This window comes from Mugil cephalus, chromosome 9 (genome assembly GCF_022458985.1).
Source record: "Mugil cephalus isolate CIBA_MC_2020 chromosome 9, CIBA_Mcephalus_1.1, whole genome shotgun sequence".
In the NCBI taxonomy this organism is placed as follows: domain Eukaryota; kingdom Metazoa; phylum Chordata; class Actinopteri; order Mugiliformes; family Mugilidae; genus Mugil; species Mugil cephalus.
The window spans coordinates 2,186,108-2,207,216 of NC_061778.1; the positions used below are offsets into that span (position 1 = coordinate 2,186,108).

Sequence of the window (21,109 nt, forward strand, 5' to 3'; positions counted from 1 at the left end):
GGGAGGGAGGGAGGGAGGAGGGAGGGAGGAAGGAAGGGAGGGAGGGAAGGAAGGGAGGGAGGGAGGGAGGGAGGGAGGGCTTGAGACAGAGGATGGGATCTGGGCTCAGATGCAAAAGTTTAACTGAGAGAAACATTAAATCGCAGAGGAGATAAAACGTCTTCACCATCGCCTCCTCGTTTCTTTAGTGTCTCCCTCTTCAAACCTACTCCCCCTTCTTCTCCTGAGCTCCTCAACTTTTACTTCCTCCTCCTCCTCTCCTCTCTCTTTCTCCTCCTCCTCTCTCTTTCTCCTCGTCCTCGTCAGGGATGTCCTCAGTTTCTTTCTGTCTCCTTTGTCCTAAAGAAATGAAACATTACGTCTCAATCTGTTCACATTTAATTAGTCTCTTACCTTCTAAGGAAGGAAGAGATGAAGGAGAGAAGGAAAGGAAGACAGAAGGAAGGAAGGAAGGAAGGAAGGACTCTTACTAGTTGTCCTCGTCCTTCTCAGCTGCTCCAGACACTGTCCCATGACCCTCTCTATCTGCTGCTCCTCCGTCAGTCCGGCCACGTACGACTCAAAATAATCCGACATGTCCTCAGTTGTCCCAGGTCGTCCTCCCTGCGTCCTCCTGTCCTCCGTCCTGTTGTCTGCTACAGGTCCCGTCGCGCTGTAAACTGAAGACATTTACGTCAAATTAACTGTGAAGTGAGGAAGTTTTGAAGACGTCAGTGAACGTCGTCCTCCTCCTCCTGCTCCTCCTCCTCCTCTGGATCTCATTAAATCTCATTGATGAAAATGTTATTTGCTTCGGACTGAAAACTGTTCTGGTCTTTAATTGTTTTATTTCAGCTTCATCAGATGTTTTATTTATTATTATTTTTATTTTTATTTTTTTTGTGAACCCACCAGCACACGTCTCCATGATGAACTTCAGTGGACCCAAGATGTAGAGCAGACCCACCAGGATCCCGGCCACGTGGGCCACCACAGACGTCCTGGACAACACAGACACCTTCATCAACCACACCTCTAACAACAACAACAACAACAACAACAACAATAATATCAACAACAATAATAACAACAACAACAGCAACAATAACATCAACAACAATAATAATAACATCAACAACAACAACAATAATAACGATAATAATAATAATAACGATAATGATCAGAATAAAAGCCGCTCAGTCTGAGACCAGATCCTCTGGTTTCTCTGGTTATTAGAATAAATCTGTTTGTCTCTGAGGAGAAACATGGAGACAAATAAGATGAACCAGAGCTGGATGAGGACGAGGAGACGTCTCCAGACATTCAGGACATGGAGGAGACATGTCCCCGCTTCTCTTCTTCTTCCTCCTCCTCCTGCTCCTCTTCTTTCCTCCTCCTCCTCTCTTTACTCTTCTCCTGCTCCTTTTCCTCCTCGTTTCTTTTCTTCATCTCCATCTTGTTCCTTGCTCTTCTCCTCTTTGTTCTTTCTCCAACTACTTCTTGTATATTTGTTGATGATGCTAACTCTGTAAAGTTTTTGATTACGCCGTTTGTTTTTATTTTATTTTAATTCAATCTCATTTTTTTAAAAATATTTCTTGCATTTTTTTTAAGGGTGTTTACATTTATATGCAACGAAGCTACGGTGACAAAGCGATTTCCCTTTAAGGTCCAGGTCTTTTCGTCTCCATGGAAACAGCTGAGGTGGTAGCTTTTTTTTTTTTCTTGTGCTGTGTTGGGTTTTAAAAAAAGGTTTTAAGAACATATCTGATCGACTGCATCGCTGACGACTAGTTTCTCACCCCGGAGCGATCAGATAGATGAGAACCAGCTCCACGCACCAGTCGATGCGGTTTGGGATTCGGATGTTCAACACGTCTGTGAATCCTTCCGGGTTTAGGTAGTTACTGACGATCTTCAGAGCAAACAGGACTCCTGGAAACAGACGGTGCACAGACTTATTCTTCCTTCATCAGATTATTATTATTATTATTATAATTATATTTTTATGCAAGAGTTGATTGTTATCGGATTACGAGTCTGGTAACATCTGGATTTCATTATGACGGAGAGAAAAATGTCTTTAAATGTTCTCTGGATAGTCCTCCAACAAAAGTCACTGATACACAAAGTTTGAAATTTTAAAATAAATAAATGAACTGTAATAGGTCAACAGAGTTGACTTAAAATCACTGTTGTTGTTTTTTTACGAAAAACAAAACAAAAAATAGTTATTTTCCGTTAAACTTCAAATCAGTCCTGAATATGACCAAGATTATGTAAAATATTGACTTTATTGCATCGTATTTGTTTTTGTTTTTCGTAAATGAAACTGACGTCTGAGGGTTAAACGCCGTCCAAACTATTCGGGGTCCGACAGATCTTTGCTGGAGCATGAACAGTTCTCATCTGAGACACTTCAGACCAACTTTCTGCCAATAAATAAATCCTGACTTTTTAGTTGGGTCTGGTTTCAGGGCTAAGAAAAAACCTTTCTAGATGAACTGATTAGTTGTGAGGTATCACCAGAGCAGATGAAATCCTAACAACTGTAAACAAAAAAAGATTAAGAAATGATTCACATTTTAAAGTGAAAACCATTTAATTTGAGCAGTTAAAACACAAACACGTTTGTACCCGAGAAGCCGACAGCACACTCGTCGCTGAGAGACGTCAGGTCGATGAATCCCGCCCAAGAATCTGAGCGCTCGATGAGTTTTCCGATGAGCGCCTGCAGCAGCTGGTAGACCAGACTGGTGAGGATAAAGAAGACCGACAGCAGGTACAGGAACCAGCCTCCGCCCAGCCGTCGCTCCAGGTGGATGCCTTTCCAGAGGAAGGACGCCATGTTGAAGTAGAGAAGCAGGTCATCGTTGTGGTGCAGCGGGGACAAGAAAAGACGACGCCACTCTTTGTTATGGAAAACATGTTGGAGGCTCACGCAGGCCTGAAAATACACAAATGTGTGGTACATGGAATAATGGTTGAGTTAGAGCTGATGGAACAAGAGTTCATTGTAGAAAAACCTTGGCTCATAAAGTTAAAGAATAAACAATAGACTAGAAACAAGCAGCTTCACACATTAGAAACATGTAGCTTCACAGATTAGAAACATGTATCTTCATGGATTAGAAACATGTATCTTCATGGATTAGAAACATGTATCTTCATGGATTAGAAACATGTATCTTCATGGATTAGAAACATGTATCTTCATGGATTAGAAACATGTATCTTCATGGATTAGAAACATGTATCTTCATGGATTAGAAACATGTAGCTTCACAGATTAGAAACAAGGAGCTTCACAGATTAGAAACAAGGAGCTTCACAGATTAGAAACATGTATCTTCATGGATTAGAAACATGTAACTTCATGGATTAGAAACATGTATCTTCATGGATTAGAAACATGTAACTTCATGGATTAGAAACATGCAACTTCACAGATTAGAAACATGTATCTTCACAGAGTAGAAACTTCACAGATTAGAAACATGTAGCTTCACAGATTATAAACATGTAGCTTCACAGATTAGAAAACATGTAACTTCACAGATTAGAAACTTGTAGCTTCACAGATTAGAAACATGTAGCTTCATGGATTAGAAACAAGGAGCTTCACAGATTAGAAACAAGGAGCTTCACAGATTAGAAACAAGGAGCTTCACAGATTAGAAACATGTAGCTTCACAGATTAGAAACATGTAGCTTCACAGATTAGAAACATGTAGCTTCACAGATTAGAAACATGTAGCTTCATGGATTAGAAACAAGGAGCTTCACAGATTAGAAACAAGGAGCTTCACAGATTAGAAACAAGGAGCTTCACAGATTAGAAACATGTAGCTTCACAGATTAGAAACATGTAGTTTCCCAGATTAGAAACATGTAGTTTCACAGATTAGAAATTTCACAGATTAGAAACAAGGAGCTTCACAGATTAGAAACATGTAGTTTCACAGATTAGAAACATGTAGTTCCACAGAGTAGAAACATGTAGTTCCACAGAGTAGAAACATGTAACTTCACAGATTAGAAACATGTAACTTCACAGATTAGAAACATGTAGCTTCACAGATTAGAAACATGTAACTTCATGGATTAGAAACAAGGAGCTTCACAGATTAGAAACAAGGAGCTTCACAGATTAGAAACATGTAGCTTCACAGATTAGAAACATGTAACTTCACAGATTAGAAACATGTAGCTTCACAGATTAGCATTGGAGCCTTCTGTTACCTCCTCCAGTGGAGCAGCAGGGAAGACGTACAGATACACATTGAATCCCAGGACAGCGATGGTGACAGCGGGAAGGTTTCCCAAACCCTCCTGGAAGAGCTGGGCGAGCAGAAGCAGGAGACCCAGCTGGAAGCTTCTCTTCATGTTGAGCTGCCTGGATTTATTCACTTTAACGCCAAGAGAAACATTTACACATGTTAAATACAGAGTTTTGGAGCTGGAAACCGTTTTAAAGACACTAAAAAAAAGCACATTACTGCACATGAAAGATACAACCAAAAAAAAGATATTAGTAACTTTCACTTAACTTCACTGGCCAATTTATCCATCTTACTCAGTTTTAACCACATTTTGTCTTGAAAGCCTGTGAGTCTCACAGTCAACGCAGAGTTTGCCTGATATTATAAGTACAATCAAACTGGATTGAGTCAGTATTTCTCGATCAGATCTGGGCAGTTTTCTTCCGTTGCAGTTTCAATACGTTTGCAGTGAGATCAGCTGAACGTGGCCACTGTACAACATGGCTGTACAACGATCGTTTATTGTTCTACAAACATGTATCATTAATTAATAATTAATTCATTAAACACGTAATGATTCTGAGTTGGTTGGCATATCATTTAGCCCATTTATCCCGCTGTTGCTAGTTGAACGGATGTTAGCAAATTATTAAAAACTAGAAAATGAACAATTGATTATAAAACGAAAGCAAATTCCGCGAAGCCGAAATATCTCCGTCACCACCGTATCACATCAAGCTAACTTCATCTACTACTGACTAACATGATAATATTTACTAGTTTACTTACTGTGCAGAATGAGTCTTCAGGTGACGGGAAAAGTTTGACGTTGTTGTCTGGTTGTCTGGTATCTTTGTGCCGCATGTCTTTCATTCCGTGGTGGTAATTAAGAAAACCAGGTTGGCGACCTTTGGTAAACCTCCTCAGACATGATGGTACTGATCTGATATCAAAGGGCATGTTTCTCCCATTCACACGTAAGGTAACATGACTGACCGACATCACTCATATTCATTTTAGATTTATATTAAAACTGAAAACATCGCGTCTCAAGTCAAGTCAAGTCCAGAGTCTTTAACTTCCAAGTCCAAGTCGAGTCTCAAGTCTTTAATTTTTTGTCAATTCAAGTCACAAGTCATCAAAACAGCGACTCGAGTCCAAGTCACAATGACTCGAGTCCCCATCTCTGCCAGAACCTCATGTTAAAGTTAAATCTTCTTATTTGTTTAATGTTTTATCATCGCAGCTTGTGGGGTTAGTGTTAGTGTGGGGTTTATATCCCTCTGTGTATATTACAGATTAGAGACATAAAATTAGTTCAGGTTCTGGTTAAACTCAAAACAGCACAAATATTTTAAAGCAAAACATAAGAATCTTCCTTTTTACAACATCCTAAAACTATTTCTGCTAGATATAACTTATATTTTAACACAAGCTCTGTCTGGTCAGAAACAAGAAGTCTTGTCCCAACCCTTTCCACAACATGATATGTCATGTTTTCTGAAATGTCTTTGTGTTTTGTCCTTCAGGACCACTTTATGTCACAGAATAAAGAAATATGCGGATATATCTCAGGGAAAATAGCGTCAGTTTGGCCAATAAGAGGACGTAGAGACATGTTTAGTCCATATTTATAAACAGTCTATGATTAAAACTCAAACCTCCACAAATATAAGAGCAGTGAAACTGTGAAATACCGGGTTAATACTTTAACAATAAAACTACACATGTGGTAGTTACGCGCCGCCACCAGTGGAGGGCGCTGAATGCCGTTAAAAAAAAAAAACTTAGAATCCCCTTTGCGCATGCGTGCTAGTACACTACGTTGCCAGCGTTGGTCACGTGATTACTCGACGTCTTCTTGAACATGCCGCGATATTTCAGCCCGTCGTGTTGACCGAACGGGTCACGGCAGCTTTGTTTTTAGCACTTTTTCCCCCTTTTTCATTCCTCTCACGCGGCTCCACGGACGATGGTTCTGCTGAAGAACCTCCATCCTCCCACCGAGGGAGTGAGACACGAGCAGGCCGAGACCACGGCCGTGATGGACGGCCAGTGGCTCGGCTGCGGCACGCTGTACGTGGCTGAAACGTAAGTGACACATGTGGCGCTTGTTTTTCTTTTTTTACACCGACAGTTTCAGGTTCAGCTACCAGGTTAATGTTCTTTTTTTAATTCGGGTTTTATTTGTGCTTAATGCGTTTGTTGTTAAAATGTACTAATACACAGTAGAGACGTGTTAGCAGTGTTGTTAGCTCCCTGTGCTAACACTTGTAACCTGGTTTGCAGCAGTGGCCTTCTCCTCCAGACTCAATGAGGGTTTCAGCTCAAAGCTTCTTTTAATCCACATAAACACGACACAGCATTGCGTGCAAACATAGCTTTCTTTTTCCTTTATTTATTTATTTATTTATTTAAATTAAGTTTATAAGAAATGCAACACAATCCAGTGCAATGACAACTGTCAGGAGGCTGCAAACATTTCAGAGACAGTATTTTATAAGACATTGTTTATTTATCCTGTGTTTTGGAAATTTTCCTTATCACAGTAACTTAGCGCGAAATTAGACAAGAATATACACACAAAAACAATAACAAATTTGAATGAATATACAAAAAGTAACAACATAGAAATAATAGAAAAAATAAACAGTGGAGAAAACATATCGATATTGCAATACTTTTTTTTCCTGATATAAGGTTGATTTTAAAAGAAAAAGTCATGTTTTGGGCCGATTATGAACAACTTCCACACCTCCACCACCACTTTTTCTTTTTCTGTACAAATGCAACAAATTGGAAATGGATCATTTGGATTAATATTGTTTTTTGACAGTTTGTCATTATCACTGACGTCTGATGTCGATCTTGTATTTTAAGCTGCACTTAAAATTTCTCAGTGAAGTGTGTTGAATCTTGGAGGATCATAATGCCACAATAATGTCTCATATCATGACTCAAGCATCGTGATACCAAACCGCGAGGAAGTAGTTGTCCCAGAAAAACAGATTATTTGTGCAAGAAATAATATATAATCGCAAATAAAAGAGCACATAAATCCAAAGTCTTTGTAGATTTCATATTAGTGGAGAATGTCTAACAGGTTTATTTGTTGATCCAGTTATGAAAAATGAGGAGGATTGGTCTTTGATTAGTGTACAGACATTTATGGATGTTTCATTTAACTAAATGTTTGCAGGACTGAACTAAACTAACTATAAACTAAACTACAGACGTGTTTTGTCCAACGTGAATCTTCTCCGTCACATATCACAGAACGTCTGCAGCTGATTCAATTTATTTTTTTTTTGTTTTAGCTTTTAATTTATTCCACCATTTGTTTATAAAAAGCCAGCGAATAACAGACCAGCGTCTCTGTTTAACTTTATTTGTTTTAAAGAATAAACTGATGGTTAGGTTACGGAGGAAGCTGCTGATGCTTTTAACTATTTATCACAGGTTCTCTCAGCTGTTTTGTGTTTTGTTTTTTTATTTTCTATCCAGGCGGCTGTCGTGGTTCGACGGCTCGGGGATGGGTTTCTCTCTGGAGTATCCCACCATCGGCCTCCACGCCATCTCCAGGGACGTCAGCGCCTTCCCACAGGAGCACCTGTACGTCATGGTCAACGGGAAACTGGGCGGTGAGGGAAACGATGCCATTTAAATTAAAGACCAGAAGAGAAGAGTCACGACATGTTTGTTGTCCTTAAACCAAGTTGAGCTGTGCTTGGTCTGCTGACCCCCAACCATCTGTTTACAGGAGGAAAATGACACAATGACAACAAGAATTAGAAGAATAGTTGTCTAATAGTTGTCTATACTCTATCCCTCCCTTCCTTCCTAAGTTCATTCTCATCCCGGAGTAGTTTTATATTTATATTCTTTTCTCAAAACCAAATATTGAAAATATGTCCCCACTGAATATTGAAGGCAACACGACACAGAGTCGTGATTATATTATATGTTGATATATTTATATTTTTCTGTTTTTATTATGTTAGAAAACCAAAGTTTACTGAGGTTTATTCTCTGCTGCTGCTGGAGTTTGTTATTCTTCATCTGTATTAAGCGGTTGTTGGCTCCAACAAAATCTAAAAAGCCAAACCCTGTGTGTCTGTGACGTTTCATCCAGGTCATAGTTTGTAGAGTTTTTATTAACCTGAACTCATCCAGGACGAACGAAGCACTGAAAGATAAATTAAATAAATTAAAAACAAATGTTCTGATGTTTTCTTTCCTCACAGGTGAAAACGAGGCTGAGATGACGGAGAGATCAGCTGATGATGATAAAGATGATGATGATGATGATGATGACGACAGCAGCGGAGGAGGAGGAGGTGATGATGATGACGAAGGAACGATCACAGAGATTCGATTTGTTCCGAGCGACAAGGCGTCACGTGAGTGAATAAAAACCAAAACCACCTAAAATCTAAAAAGACTTTTTAGTTTTTAAGAGTTAAAACATCTTTAAGGTCAAATCGTCTCTGAAGGTTTCATGCTCCACTGGATGTTCATCTGTCCTACAACCAGTAAACGCACCACGCATTAATCCACGAGGGGAAACAGTCCCTGTTATTTAGATGAATTCATCTGATTTGTGTTGTTGCTGTTGTTGTTTGGTCTCAGTGGAGTCGATGTTCTCTGCGATGTGCGAGTGTCAAGCGCTTCACCCCGACCCCGAGGACGAGGACGACTCCGACAACGACTTCGAAGGAGAGGAGTACGACGTGGAGGAGGCCGGTGAGGAGCAACAACAACTAATTATTATTCAACTACAAACTCTGTTTCCGATTATTTGAGACGGACTTTAAATTATATTTAATCTGTGAGTTTTCATATTTATGTAAATGAACTAATAAGTTTAACAGGATTAAATATGTAAATTAAAACTGTTAGAGGTTTAGTTCTGTGTGTCCAGTAAAACTTTAATTAATTTATTTCCTCTCTTTTCTTTTTCTCTCTCTCTCGTTGGACTCTTGGTCTTCAGAAGCAGGTCAGACATCGTCCTCCACATTCATCATCCTCATTCATGATTCATGCTTTTCTTTCACGGTGTCTTTCCTCCGCCCCCTCAGAACTCGGCCACGCCGACATCCCGTCCTTCTACACCTGTGACGAGGGTCTGTCCGCCCTCACCCAGGAGGGCCAGGCCACGCTGGAGAGGCTGGAGGGCATGTTGGCCCAGTCCGTGGCTCAGCAGTACCACATGGCCGGGGTCCGGACCGAAGAGGCCAAGCCAGAGTTTGAAGGTTGGATCGGTCTTAGTTTCATTTTAATACAGTTCACTCTTAGTGCTGGATCATAGTGTAGCTCCTCAGCTAACAGGCTAGGAGGCTAACAGGCTAGGAGGCTAACAGGCTAGGAGGCTAACAGGCTAGGAAGTACAGTTAACTCTTAGTACTGGATCATAGTGTAGCTCCTCAGTGTAACAGGCTAGGAGGCTAACAGACTAACAGGCTAGGTGGCTAACAGGCTAGGTGGCTAACAGGCTAACAGACTAGGAGGCTAACAGGCTAGGTGGCTAACAGGCTAGGAGGCTAACAGGCTAGGAAGTACAGTTAACTCTTAGTACTGGATCATAGTGTAGCTCCTCAGCTAACAGGCTAACAGGCTAGGTGGCTAACAGGCTAGGTGGCTAACAGGCTAGGTGGCTAACAGGCTAGGAAGCTAACAGGCTAGGAAGTACAGTTAACTCTTAGTACTGGATCATAGTGTAGCTCCTCAGCTAACAGGCTAGGTGGCTAACAGGCTAGGTGGCTAACAGGCTAGAAGGCTAACAGGCTAGGAAGTACAGTTAACTCTTAGTACTGGATCATAGTGTAGCTCCTCAGCTAACAGGCTAGGAGGCTAACAGGCTAGGAGGCTAACAGGCTAGGAGGCTAACAGGCTAGGTGGCTAACAGGCTAGGAGGCTAACGGTGTTTCAAAAGAGAAACAGGTTGAATGTTGAAGGAAATTTCTCTGTTTACTTTTCATCTCCTCATAAACAGGAAGTTAATTTACTCTCTTCATCTGGATCTGATTATTATTACCCCAAGGAGAGAGGAAGAGGAGAGAGGAAGAGGAGAGAGGGAGGGAAGGGAGGGATGGAGGGAGAAAGAAGAAGGAGGGAGGAGAGAAAAGGGAGGGATGAAGATGGGAGGGAGAGTGAAAGGGGAAAGATGGAGGGAGGTGGGGGAGTAATTCCAGAGTTTTGTTTGTTGAGCTCTTCCCTCCGTTCATGTTGTGTGTTTGTTGTGTGTTTGTTGTGTGTTTGTTGTGTTCATGTTGTGTGTTTGTTGTGTGTTTGCTGTGTCAGACGGGATGGAGGTGGAGGCGGCGGCGATGGAGGCCGGTCAGTTCGAAGACGCAGACGTGGATCATTGGTGAGAAACTCTGAACAAACTAAAAAAAAAAACAACCATTAAATTATTTATTTTGGATCAATCGTGTCTCTCGGCGTCTCCGCTCGACGTCCTGGGCTCCGGTTGCCTAGGTAACCGCCTTGTATATAGTGTGGACGGAGACGTAAGACACTGATTATTTATCCCACGTAGCAGAATTAGACAAGAACATGTACAAAAAAAGTTTGGTTTGATCGTAAAAAGTCTCTGGATGATTTTTATTTTTCTTTATTTCTGTCTCGCTCCACAGATCTCAGAGCTCGTGTTTACATCCTGGGTTCGTAGGAGAGGACGTCGTCGCTTCTCCCTTCAGGCACTTTTCTGTTCTCACGTCAAACGTTTTCTACTTAAACTCGTCTCCTCGTTGTGTTGGAGCTCACACATTAACCTCCCGCTGTCGTTTAGTTAAAGCTTGAAATAACATCCCGACCCCGTTATTGACTGTAACAATTAAACGCTGAGTTTCTGTTTTCTGTTTTGTACCTAAAAAAAAATCTTTGTATGAAACTGTCAATAAATTAATAGTTTTTGTATTTGTTTTTTGTTGTTGTTTTATTTTTGTAATTCAGTGACCACTCACAGTCATGTAACTTTATTTCATTAATACACATTATCAATAACTGAATTACTGAAATTATTTCATTCTAGTTTGAACTAAATCCAACTTTGTTCCACTTTATTTATGTTGTTTTTAATTTATTTTAGATTTCCCAGCTCAGAACATTAAAAAAAATATGTAAATTTTCAGTAATTATAAAACTCATTGACACTAATCAGTCAATAAATATGTGATTTCAGTTTATTTTGACTTTACAGAGAATCACTAACAACAGAAGTCTTTATATCTATCGCACTTTTCAAGTCAACATTACAAAAGTGCTTCACAAATAAAAATCTGAGTTTCTCTTAAAAAAAACAAAGAACAGGCACATAAGACAATTAAAGAAATACAATCCAGTTAGAAATGTAATTAAATCCAGAAAAATAAGTTAAATCACAAACAGTTCATGCTACACTGGGTCTAGTTTAAACACAAATAATGTGCACACTTTAAAATAACTTTAAAATACAAATCATGGTTATAATTTAATGTTAAACTAGATAATGTTTATTTATTCCACAGTGGAGTTAAATAAATTATCACATAAAAATAAAACCTGACTCAGTGTAGAATATATTATATATTATTGCAGTTAAAATACTAGTTGTGCAGTTTTCAGTGACATCATGATATCGTCTCATGCAGGTTTTATTTAATTATAAGATTGATTCTGTTCAGATGTAAAGAAAAAATAAATAAAAGTGATTTATTATGATTTTTAAATGTGCTTCAGACGTGAGGTCTCCCTAAATGATCCAGTCTAAAAAAAAAAGTGCATGTCAGTCGCCTCCTACGTTTCCTCTCCTCTGTTCATGTTTCCTTCTTCACGTCCAGTGGGAGATGAAGAGTCGACGACTTCCTCATCAGAGCAGGGACGAGTTTATCAAACAGCAGCACTGAGCTCATCATCCCTGAAACAACCGGGAACAACAAGGCATTTAAAGAGCTGCTTTAAAGCTTTTAAGTGCTTCTTCCATGAGTTATCAGGACAATTTCACATTTAAGCAGCTTAACAGATCTGAGTCAACACTTTCAGTACCAGAAGAAGAACATGAAATGTTGTTTTCAGTGTGAAGTCTTGGAGTATTGGACTATTTTTTGCTCACCCAGCAGAGGTCCCAGCCAGTACACCAGGCTGTAGTCCAGGAAGGAGCTTCCTCTGCAGGGGAACTGGGTGGAGAAGGCCAGGGCGGGATTGAACACGGCTCCGGTCACTTTTCCACCTCAGAAACCAACACGTTTCATTATTATTATTATTATTATTATTATTATTATTGTTGTTATTATTATTATATCCATCCATCCATCCATATCACCTGTATAAACCGCAGTTGTGATGACCGCAGCCACGGCGTGCACGCGGTATTTCTCCTCCATCGATCGCGTGTGCGTAATCGCGGTCTGCACCGCAAAGGCGCACGCGGACTCCACCGCAGCGGCCTCATGCAGGGGCGCGTGAATGGGGCTGATGCATTGGAAACCGAGCAACTTGTGCCGCACGTGCAGACCGGACCATCCCATCGACCAGAGCACGGGCACCGCGGCTCGCGCGGCCGCCGCCGCGGCGAACTGGCACGCGATCCTCCGCAGCGCACAGCCGCTGGAGAGTCTCGCGTGGTACGCGTGCTCGAGCGTACCGGAGGGGTTCCCGATGGCCCCGCTGAATGTCAGCGCGTGCACCACGGACGCCAGGTACGTGAAGGTGAGCGCGAGACGAGGTTCGATTCCGCCAACTTCGGACAGCAGCTTGAGCTCGTGCGTGCAGCAGCACAACTGGAAGGTGGACACGAGCTCCACCGCGTACACACAGAGCCCGGTGTCCGCGAGGGCCCGCGTCACGCACCTGCGGGTCGCCTCGCTCAGGACGATGATGCCCACGAGCACCGACAGAGACACCGACACGTCCGCGCTCATGTTCACGCTCTTCCCCCCACGCCCCGGTAAAAGCCTCGGATGCACCGGGGGCTGCTGCTGCTCCACCCCGGAGGATGCGAGGTCCAAACGGGAGCAAATGAGCTCGAGTCCCGGTGTCTCACATGGTGCGGAAGTGATGGAGCTTCGCAGTTTTCCTCCTCCTCCCTCTTTCAGTTCATCTGCTCCACTAATTATTAAATATTCATATCGTTCTTCCTCTTCACGTCCCCCAGCTTCCATTTAAAACCCACTAAAATCTCATAAACCATCTCTGGGGACCAGCTACAGTCTGAGGTTGGCTAATGAAACAATAAATAACCACACTGGCTTTTTTTTTGTTTAACCCTTTATGGGGAACTCATTGAAGTACATGGGAATTTTAAAGTTCAACCCGTGTGTTATAGTAGGTCATCACAAAACTTTATTATTATTATTATTACTTTTTTTTCAAAATTTCTAATTGTCATGGACAAAATCAAGATTAATGAATTTCCCCGAATATGGTTCCTTCCCCCATAAAAGGTAAAAGGTGAAAGTTGAAGTTTCCTTTATTTACAAGTCATATCAAGGGAGTCATTTCATTACAAACGTCTGCTATTTATTTTTTGGGCCCACACAACACATTCAGCATTTCTTGTCTTCACTGTGTTAAAACATCCAACTCTCTGCCCACAAGATGTCACTGTCTCCTCATTCTACACCAACTCATTTGTTCCTAATATATAAAAGGAAAATAATAAAAGTATATAGGCCTATATGCCTAATATAAGTATTTACACGAAAATATTTTAAAGCGAATTATGCTGTCATTGGAGGCACGTTTTAACAACAAATTTTATCTATATATGTATTTATAATTCTATATGTGTGAATTAATCTATATTTATCTATAATATGTGCCGTCAGTATTTGTTTTAAGTGTAAGTTGCGCCCAGTTGATGAGGTATCCTAGTGAAAATGAATACATTCATGAATGTTATGGTATAAATTTTTAGTTTTAAATAACATGAGACGATGTTTCAACATAAACTGGACATTAAGAACAGCCCTGAAGGAGGATTTAGCGTAGAATACGTTCACAAGTGTACCTAATAAAACTGGCAAGTGAGTATAATGTCCGTTTTTTCAATGATCAGGTTGTTTTAGCTTCACGAATTCAATCTTTATAAATTCCTATTTATTTTTACGTTATAATACGCTGACTACGTTACACCTGAACGCCACACTGATTGAAATTGTTAAAAGGTGGTGGATTGTCGTATTTTTTGACGTTGGCTATGAACGCACCACAGCTCTCTGTATGTGCCGGCGAGCTGGCGCCACGCCCCAACCTATGACGGATACACACAGTAGCCAATCACAAGCGAGAGGACCTGAGCATTGACCAATGGCGTGCCGGCAGCGGCATGTGAAGGGGCGGGTCTTCGTGCGCAGCCCAGCTAACAATAGCCTGGGATCGGGCGGCAGAGCGGAGCAGGCTGAGCCGACAGGGGAGCACGTTTAGCCGGATACATGAACCGCTGTGTCCCGGTGTCGGAAATCACGACCCAGCATTTTGGGATTTACATTTATTTATTGATTTTTTTTTTGCAAGCAGACAAGCGGTGAGTCGAGTTTTAATTCTAAATCAGCGTGTTACCTCCATTCTCTGGTAATTAGAGGCTAATTTGCTTGAGAATAAATTAAAAAAAAAAAAAAAAAAAGAAAAGGGAAGGGGGGTGAATGGTTACTGTAGTCTGGGAGCACATTATTATCTTCAGCATGTCTTGCAGGCCCATCAAGCCGCACACAGAGGACCTGAAGTCGGTCACGGTCAGGTTATTACAGTCCGAGGTGTGGGTGGGAACTGTGATTATTTTTTTTATTATTATTATAACTACACGCGATTTCTTTCCAGGTCACATTTTTACTCTTATAATTATACCAATATGAACACAATGATGGTAAATGTAGAGTTGTTTTTACTGGTAGCAGGACCATAAATGAATGAATGAATGAGTTTCTACCTCAGAGAATACCTCAGGCATGATTCATCAAGCTGTAGTCCAGTAATCCAGACTCCCAAATGCTCTGGTCTCAGTTAAAATAAGTGCACGTACAAGCTTTAAATGTTTCAGAAAGAAATCATCTTAAAAAATGATCTAATTAGAGTGTTTGTATTCCATATTTCTGGGAAGTGGCTTCACAGTGACCTGACTGGAGCTCTGGTTTCCACACTTCTCAGCAGAAATCACCTGATCCTGGAGAGTTCACTCAGTAGATTTTAGAGGAGGTTTTAGTGGCTTTGGTGGCTTGGACATGGTGCATATGTATATCTGCTGACTTTTATTGATTACAGACGGATGAGAGATCTCCAAGTCTTCTCAAAATGCAGCCACAGCTCATTAAATGAATGCATTTCTCTCTCGCTGGCTCAGTTGGGCTGATGCTGCCCTTTGCTCCCTGTTATAAAAGAGTTCCCCTCCAGTTTTATTGATTAAAGCAGCATAAAAATAAATACAATACATCCTGATATCCTCACTACAATATGCACACAGTCAGGTTAAATACATATTTGTAGTTGGGTTCTTTATGCAGGAGGATGAGAGCGAGTAGCCTCTGGTATGTGTGTTTAAGCTGGTGTTATTCCCTGTCACTGCTGTATTTAAGATTGTACTCATAGTTTGCGGAAGTAGAACCTGGGCTCAGACTAGTAGAAGGAAATCTCGTGGCTTAAAATAGTTTTACTATCTAAAGAGGAAAGTCATAATTAGTAGTTAATTGACTGTATTGTTTTGAAGACGTCTGATTGGGTCTACACCTCTACGTGAATGCTTTCTCCATGTCATTAAGTTAATCTGATTTTATTTTAGCTTTCTTTTTTTTTTTAAGAGTGTTTTATGTGCATCTAAGCTACTGTGACCGAGCAATTTCCATTGTGGATCATTAAAGTCTGTCTAAGTCTAAATATTGGAATATTTTGAGCTGTAAATATACCCCATTAAATATTCAGACTGCACAGATGAGTGCGTTTTCTACAACATCACTTAAGCTAATGCATGTAGTCGGGTTAAACTTCCCTTTGAACAATGTTTTGTGCAGTGTTTTCTGTTTCTTTTACGTCCATCTCATGTTATATCATAAAAAAAACTACACTTTAATTTAAATTAGTCACTGTTGGTGTGCACAAAGCTTTTTGGCCCAAAGTCAGATTAATTCTGACCTGGTGGAGGTGGTTTCAGAGCCGTTGTATTTGGTGGAACCACGCAACTCGAGTGAACACCAAGACACGAATGGAAACCAACTCATTTAAAATCTGAGCCTCTCTTTAATAATTTCTGACGCGCCCTGAAACATGTCGGGGTAATGGAGTTTCCAATTCGGCCCCGGCATCTGGACACATGGCTGGAGGGATGAGAGATGGATGGAGGAAGAAGGGAGGGGGGTCGGTTGGTTGCCATGGATAACTGGGTGTGGCTAATGTGATGTGTTGTTGTGTATTTTTTTTTTTTTTGGTGAAGTGTTGAGGCCACCCAGTTGTCGCTTTGACACCTCGGAGGAGGGCGAGGAGGCCCGGGAGGAGTCAATGGTCCATTTGGCCCCTGTGGCTTCGGGTTTGGCTTCTTCAGGAGACAAATGAGCATGTGTGTGTCTGTGAATGTGTGTGTGTTTGTTACTTTGGCCTCTGTCTCACCTGTCACCGGAGTTATTTTTAACTTCCAGCCGCTTTGTTTGGGCTTCGGGAGTGAATTCGACCTGCTGACCTACAATATCAGCCTCTCACTGCTGGACACAAGGCTGCCTCTGTCTCTGTCCTCCTGTTATTTATGTTACTGCTTTTATTGTAGTGTCATGAATTAAAATTTGCAAATGAGATAAGAAGCAGTTTAATTATTAGCCAATGTTTCAGTCAGCTTTTTTTTTTTTTTTTGTCAGGGGTTTGAAGAGTTTATTCAATATTAGAAATAATGAACACATTTGAAACAAATGAAATATGCGGTGATGCAGAGCTGTGATTGGTCCTCTTGGCAGTAGCGTGTTTCCTCTTTAGTATTTCTGCAAAAAATTGATTGTTTTGGATCAATAAAGAATCTGAGGAGGCTTGATACAGATACAGACTTTGCTGTGACTCATGTTTGGTAAAAGCTTCAGTTGGAGTCAGTTGTGGCTCAGTTTGTCCAGGAGACCAGATACTTAGCGCTGCTCATTGCCAGAGTTTCTCCTCTCGGCAGATTGACGTCTCATGGACGTGGCAGTGCTGAGTCTAAGACTTGTGAGCTCCTCTAATAATGGGAATATCCAGGAAAAGAGACGGTCTCATCTTTATATTTACATCCACTTCCCTAACAGTAGCTCTTCTTAGCTCCTCCTTGCTAATACTTCCCTAGCCTCCCAGCTAGTCGCTTGTCCTACCTCCCAAACCTACCAGCTAACAGAAGCTCTTCCTAGCTTCCCAGCTAATAGTAGCTCTTCCTAGCTTCCTAGCCTTCCAAGCTAATAGTTTTTTGTCCTACTCTCTCAGCCTAGTAGCTCGTCCTACCTCCCAAACCTCCTCGCTTATAGTAGCCCTTCCTAGCTTCCCAGCTAACAGTAGCTCTTTCTAGCCTGTGATCAGATGTTGGTTGGGGCCGTTGTCGTTTATAGATTCCTGTGCAGATCTCATGAGGCCTACACAACATGAAGATCTGGTTTCTTGTCTTTGCTGAGGACTAATCCTTAAGTTTTAGGTGTGAGTGTTATGCCCGAGGTGTCGGCATGTGCTTTTAGACCACTGTTGTAGTTCCTCCAAAGTGTGTTCAACAAACCTCGTCCCTGTAGCATCACAATGTCTTCCAATGTCTTTGGCTGCACCAAAAACAACAACAAAACACACTCAATGCTGTGTTTCCTGGAGACCAATCTTCCAGAGAGGGTGAGGGAGTTTATGGTAGTGTTGAAGGACCAGAACATTTCTGGAGTAGATAACATGAGGTACAATCCCATCTCCACACTACATTACCTCTGATAGAAAGATTTATTGGAGTGAATCCAGTCGACTCCAGGAGAAGACGAGGAACGCAAGGAGGTTGCTCATAGATGGTTCTGTTGGACAAAAGCAGCCTGGCTCTTCCTACTTGTTTCCAATCTTTGCGAACTGCCAGAGAGCGAACGAGTTTATTCCCCAAAATCTATTCTTCTAGCTGTCAGGCTGGTGCAGAGTCAGCGGCGTTAGGGGCATCACCACCGAGCTGTTGTGGCGAAGAGGCGAAACTCCCGGGAGATGGAAGATGAGGCCACGATGTTTCCTTCGAAATAGCTGCAGATTTGATGTTCTGGCATATTTCTACAATCAATAATGAACCAAATTACTCTTGAACGTGGATATTTTTCTTTGCAGTGTAGACACCATAGCAATATAAACAGTAATTTGTAGCTGTGGAGCAGCTAGAAGCCTGCCAGCTGCTGAATAATGGATAGTGTGTCTGCCTGGAAGGCCGCTGAGCTGCTGATCATGGCGTCTAGACGAACCCTGACTCTCTTCTTTTAACTCCACCAAACCTTCTGACTGGATCCACATGAAAGCCGCGATCCCGGATCAATTCCTCTCCAAGTATTTTATCCACCTGGTTGATGTGAAGGCGGATGAAAGGAAGGGTGATGGTGCATCTCTAAGCTGTTAATGGTACGGTGCAGGAGCGTGGATCTATGATGCCACTTGATCAGCTTCACTTCAGCTTCATTAAACCGGGAGTCGCCGCCTGATTAGAGGCCTCGCCCCGGGAGAGGAAGAGGCTTTTACATGTGGAGCGCCGTTCAGGGATAACATCGATGTAATTTAATTTGTTTGCTGTCAGCTCCGATTCGTCGCAGAGGATTTTCTGCAGTCAGGAGCTTTTACTGCCTGGTTCGCTCGGCCTGGTTTTTAAAGATCTGTCTGTAGACGGTTCAGAAACAACCATTTATGTTGAACAGCTTCCACGGTCACACTGCAAAACACTTTGGAGTTAGATGTGACCAGTTATCTGGACTTCAACCAGTAGTTCTGGTCTAAAGTTAAACTACCCATAGTTAATTAAATAGTTAAGTATTGGTAAATGCTCGGTCTGTAGAGTAGGGCGGGGTAGCTCTAGCGTGGTGTTACCACTCAAATCCTTTTTACTCAGGATTTGATTTGGAAAGTTATTCTAGGTTTGAGCCAAATTTTCAACATTTCTAAGACTTTTTTTGTACAAGTCTGAAGGCAAAGACACAAAACTTTCTGGCATGCTCACTAGGAGATGACTGGGATACATCTTTGTATCCCAGAATGCACTTTGTTCTGTTCCCCTCGTCCTCCAGAGTCTGTACTTTTATAATCTTAACTTGTCAAGTTTGAACTACCATGTGCAAAAGTCCAGAGTTTGTGAACCTGAGTTTGATTAACGGACAAATTCAACTCCACCGCACTTAAATAACGCACAAACAATCTGATTGGTTCAGCAGATCTTTACTGGACCAGATCCCCCGACCATAGACTGTATAAAGATGGAGGGTGGAACTGAAGCCAAAGCGAGTAGAGCTCCCCCTGGTGGCTGGCTGCAGTATAGGTCCTGAGCTCCTCCCCCTCCATGTTAGTGGGCGGAGAAAGGATGTTTGAGTCATTTTACATAGTTAACATAATGTTGATGTATGTTTAAGTGTCATTTTTTTGTACACATTTTTATTTTAGTTTGTCATTTGACGCTACAGAAACAGGATGTGACATAATACCAACCACCAGCTGCCGTGCCAACTGTATTTGGTTGGTATTTGGCTACGTTTGTAGGTTTACTGCGCCTACGTCCCACAGTGCAATAAAAGAGCCTTTATGTTGTCATTGGTTCTAGAGATTTGTGCTATTTCTCCATCTTCCACATGTCTTTGCTTTTATGCAGCTCTTCTCTGTCGTCATGTGAACAAAAAAAAATTCTTTCAAATGAAGGTGAAGATGTGGTGAAGGCCGAGTAGTGCTGGCTTCTTAAGAGCTGACGTCTTCCAGAGAGCATATGGTGGAGGAAACACCCACTCATTGTGTGCAGCCACACCTTACACAACACACAGACACACACACACCTCCATCTCATCTGAGAATCAACGTCACTGCAGTAGATGGAGGGAGGTGTGCGCTAGCGTTGTGTGTTTCTGTGTGTTGTGCTGCTGAATATTTCATTGTTGAAGTATTATATTCACACCCTGTAGCGTTGCTAGCTGTGTGTGTGTGTGTGTGTGATTGTGTATTGCATCATCACACGACTATACAGCAGGCGTGTTTGGTTGGATTGTGTGTGTCTGCAGGGAGATGAACACATGCGTGTATAGTTTCATCACATGGCTGATAAAAACACGAGGTGAACGGGTTCATACAGTATCTTCAACACGAATTCTCCGACTTATTCTCATCAAAAGCTTTGAGACAATTCTTTATCACTTCGCTAATAGTAGCTCTTTCTAGCTCCCCAGCTAATAGTAGCACCTCCTAGCCTCACAGCTAATAGTAGCTCTTTCTAGCTTCCCAGCTAATAGTCGCACCTCCTAGCCTCTCAGCTAATAGTAGCTCTGTCTAGCCTCTCAGCTAATAGTAGCACCTCCTAGCCTCTCAGCTAATAGTAGCTCTTTCTAGCCTCACAACTAATAGCAGCTCTTTCTAGCCTTACCGCTAATAGCAGCTCTTTCTAGCTTTCCAGCTAATAGTAGCTCTTTCTAGCCTCTCAACTAATAGTAGCACCTCCTGGCCTCTCAGCTAATGGTAGCACCTCCTAGCCTCTCAGCTAATAGTAGCTCTTTCTAGCCTTACAGCTAATAGTAGCTCTTTCTAGCCTCACAACTAATAGCCGCTCTTTCTAGCCTCACAGCTAATAGTAGCACCTCCTAGCCTCTCAACTAATAGTAGCACCTCCTAGCCTCACAGCTAATAGTAGCACCTCCTAGCCTCACAGCTAATAGCAGCTCTTTCTAGCTTTCCAGCTAATAGTAGCTCTTTCTAGCTTTCCA

The 21,109-nt window shown here is 41.7% G+C and overlaps 4 protein-coding genes across 9 annotated transcripts in view; 2 read left to right on the forward strand and 2 right to left on the reverse strand.

Annotated features, from left to right (window-relative positions):
• Positions 1-52: 52 nt before the first annotated feature.
• Positions 53-5,238, reverse strand: LOC125013138 (rhomboid-related protein 4-like). 3 transcript variants are annotated; one of them, XM_047593501.1, is made up of 7 exons: positions 5,031-5,238; positions 4,222-4,388; positions 2,617-2,926; positions 1,782-1,914; positions 892-980; positions 471-659; positions 53-339 (listed from the first exon to the last, which is right to left on the reverse strand). In XM_047593501.1, coding segments are annotated over exons 1-7 (996 nt in total). In that variant the 5' UTR covers positions 5,032-5,238; the 3' UTR covers positions 53-232. The 3 variants fall into 3 exon arrangements, with proteins under 3 accessions (XP_047449457.1, XP_047449458.1, XP_047449460.1); XM_047593502.1 differs by lacking the exon at positions 5,031-5,238 and having other exon boundaries at positions 4,222-4,421; XM_047593504.1 differs by lacking the exon at positions 53-339 and having other exon boundaries at positions 380-659.
• Positions 5,239-6,067: 829 nt separating this feature from the next.
• clns1a (chloride channel, nucleotide-sensitive, 1A) lies at positions 6,068-11,159 on the forward strand. Of its 2 annotated transcripts, XM_047593506.1 has the most exons (8): positions 6,070-6,332; positions 7,746-7,882; positions 8,486-8,641; positions 8,871-8,984; positions 9,232-9,237; positions 9,320-9,493; positions 10,542-10,608; positions 10,877-11,159. In XM_047593506.1, coding segments are annotated over exons 1-8 (774 nt in total). In that variant the 5' UTR covers positions 6,070-6,213; the 3' UTR covers positions 10,878-11,159. The 2 variants fall into 2 exon arrangements, with proteins under 2 accessions (XP_047449461.1, XP_047449462.1); XM_047593505.1 differs by lacking the exon at positions 10,877-11,159 and having other exon boundaries at positions 6,068-6,332; positions 10,542-10,612.
• Positions 11,160-11,407: 248 nt separating this feature from the next.
• On the reverse strand, positions 11,408-13,428 carry aqp11 (aquaporin 11). Its single transcript, XM_047593500.1, has 3 exons — positions 12,544-13,428; positions 12,334-12,450; positions 11,408-12,138 (listed from the first exon to the last, which is right to left on the reverse strand). Exons 1-3 carry the CDS (start codon positions 13,379-13,381, stop codon positions 12,038-12,040), a joined length of 1,056 nt encoding a protein of 351 aa, XP_047449456.1. The 5' UTR covers positions 13,382-13,428; the 3' UTR covers positions 11,408-12,037.
• A 1,157-nt stretch (positions 13,429-14,585) lies between these two features.
• pak1 (p21 protein (Cdc42/Rac)-activated kinase 1) overlaps positions 14,586-21,109 on the forward strand; it is a 43,046-nt gene continuing 36,522 nt past the window's right edge. For 2 of the 3 annotated variants that reach the window (XM_047593492.1, XM_047593495.1), the window contains exon 1: positions 14,586-14,745. The gene's annotated coding sequence lies outside the window, so the exon portion shown is untranslated. The remainder of the gene's footprint in view (positions 14,746-21,109) is intronic. The other variant, XM_047593493.1, reaches the window with a different exon arrangement.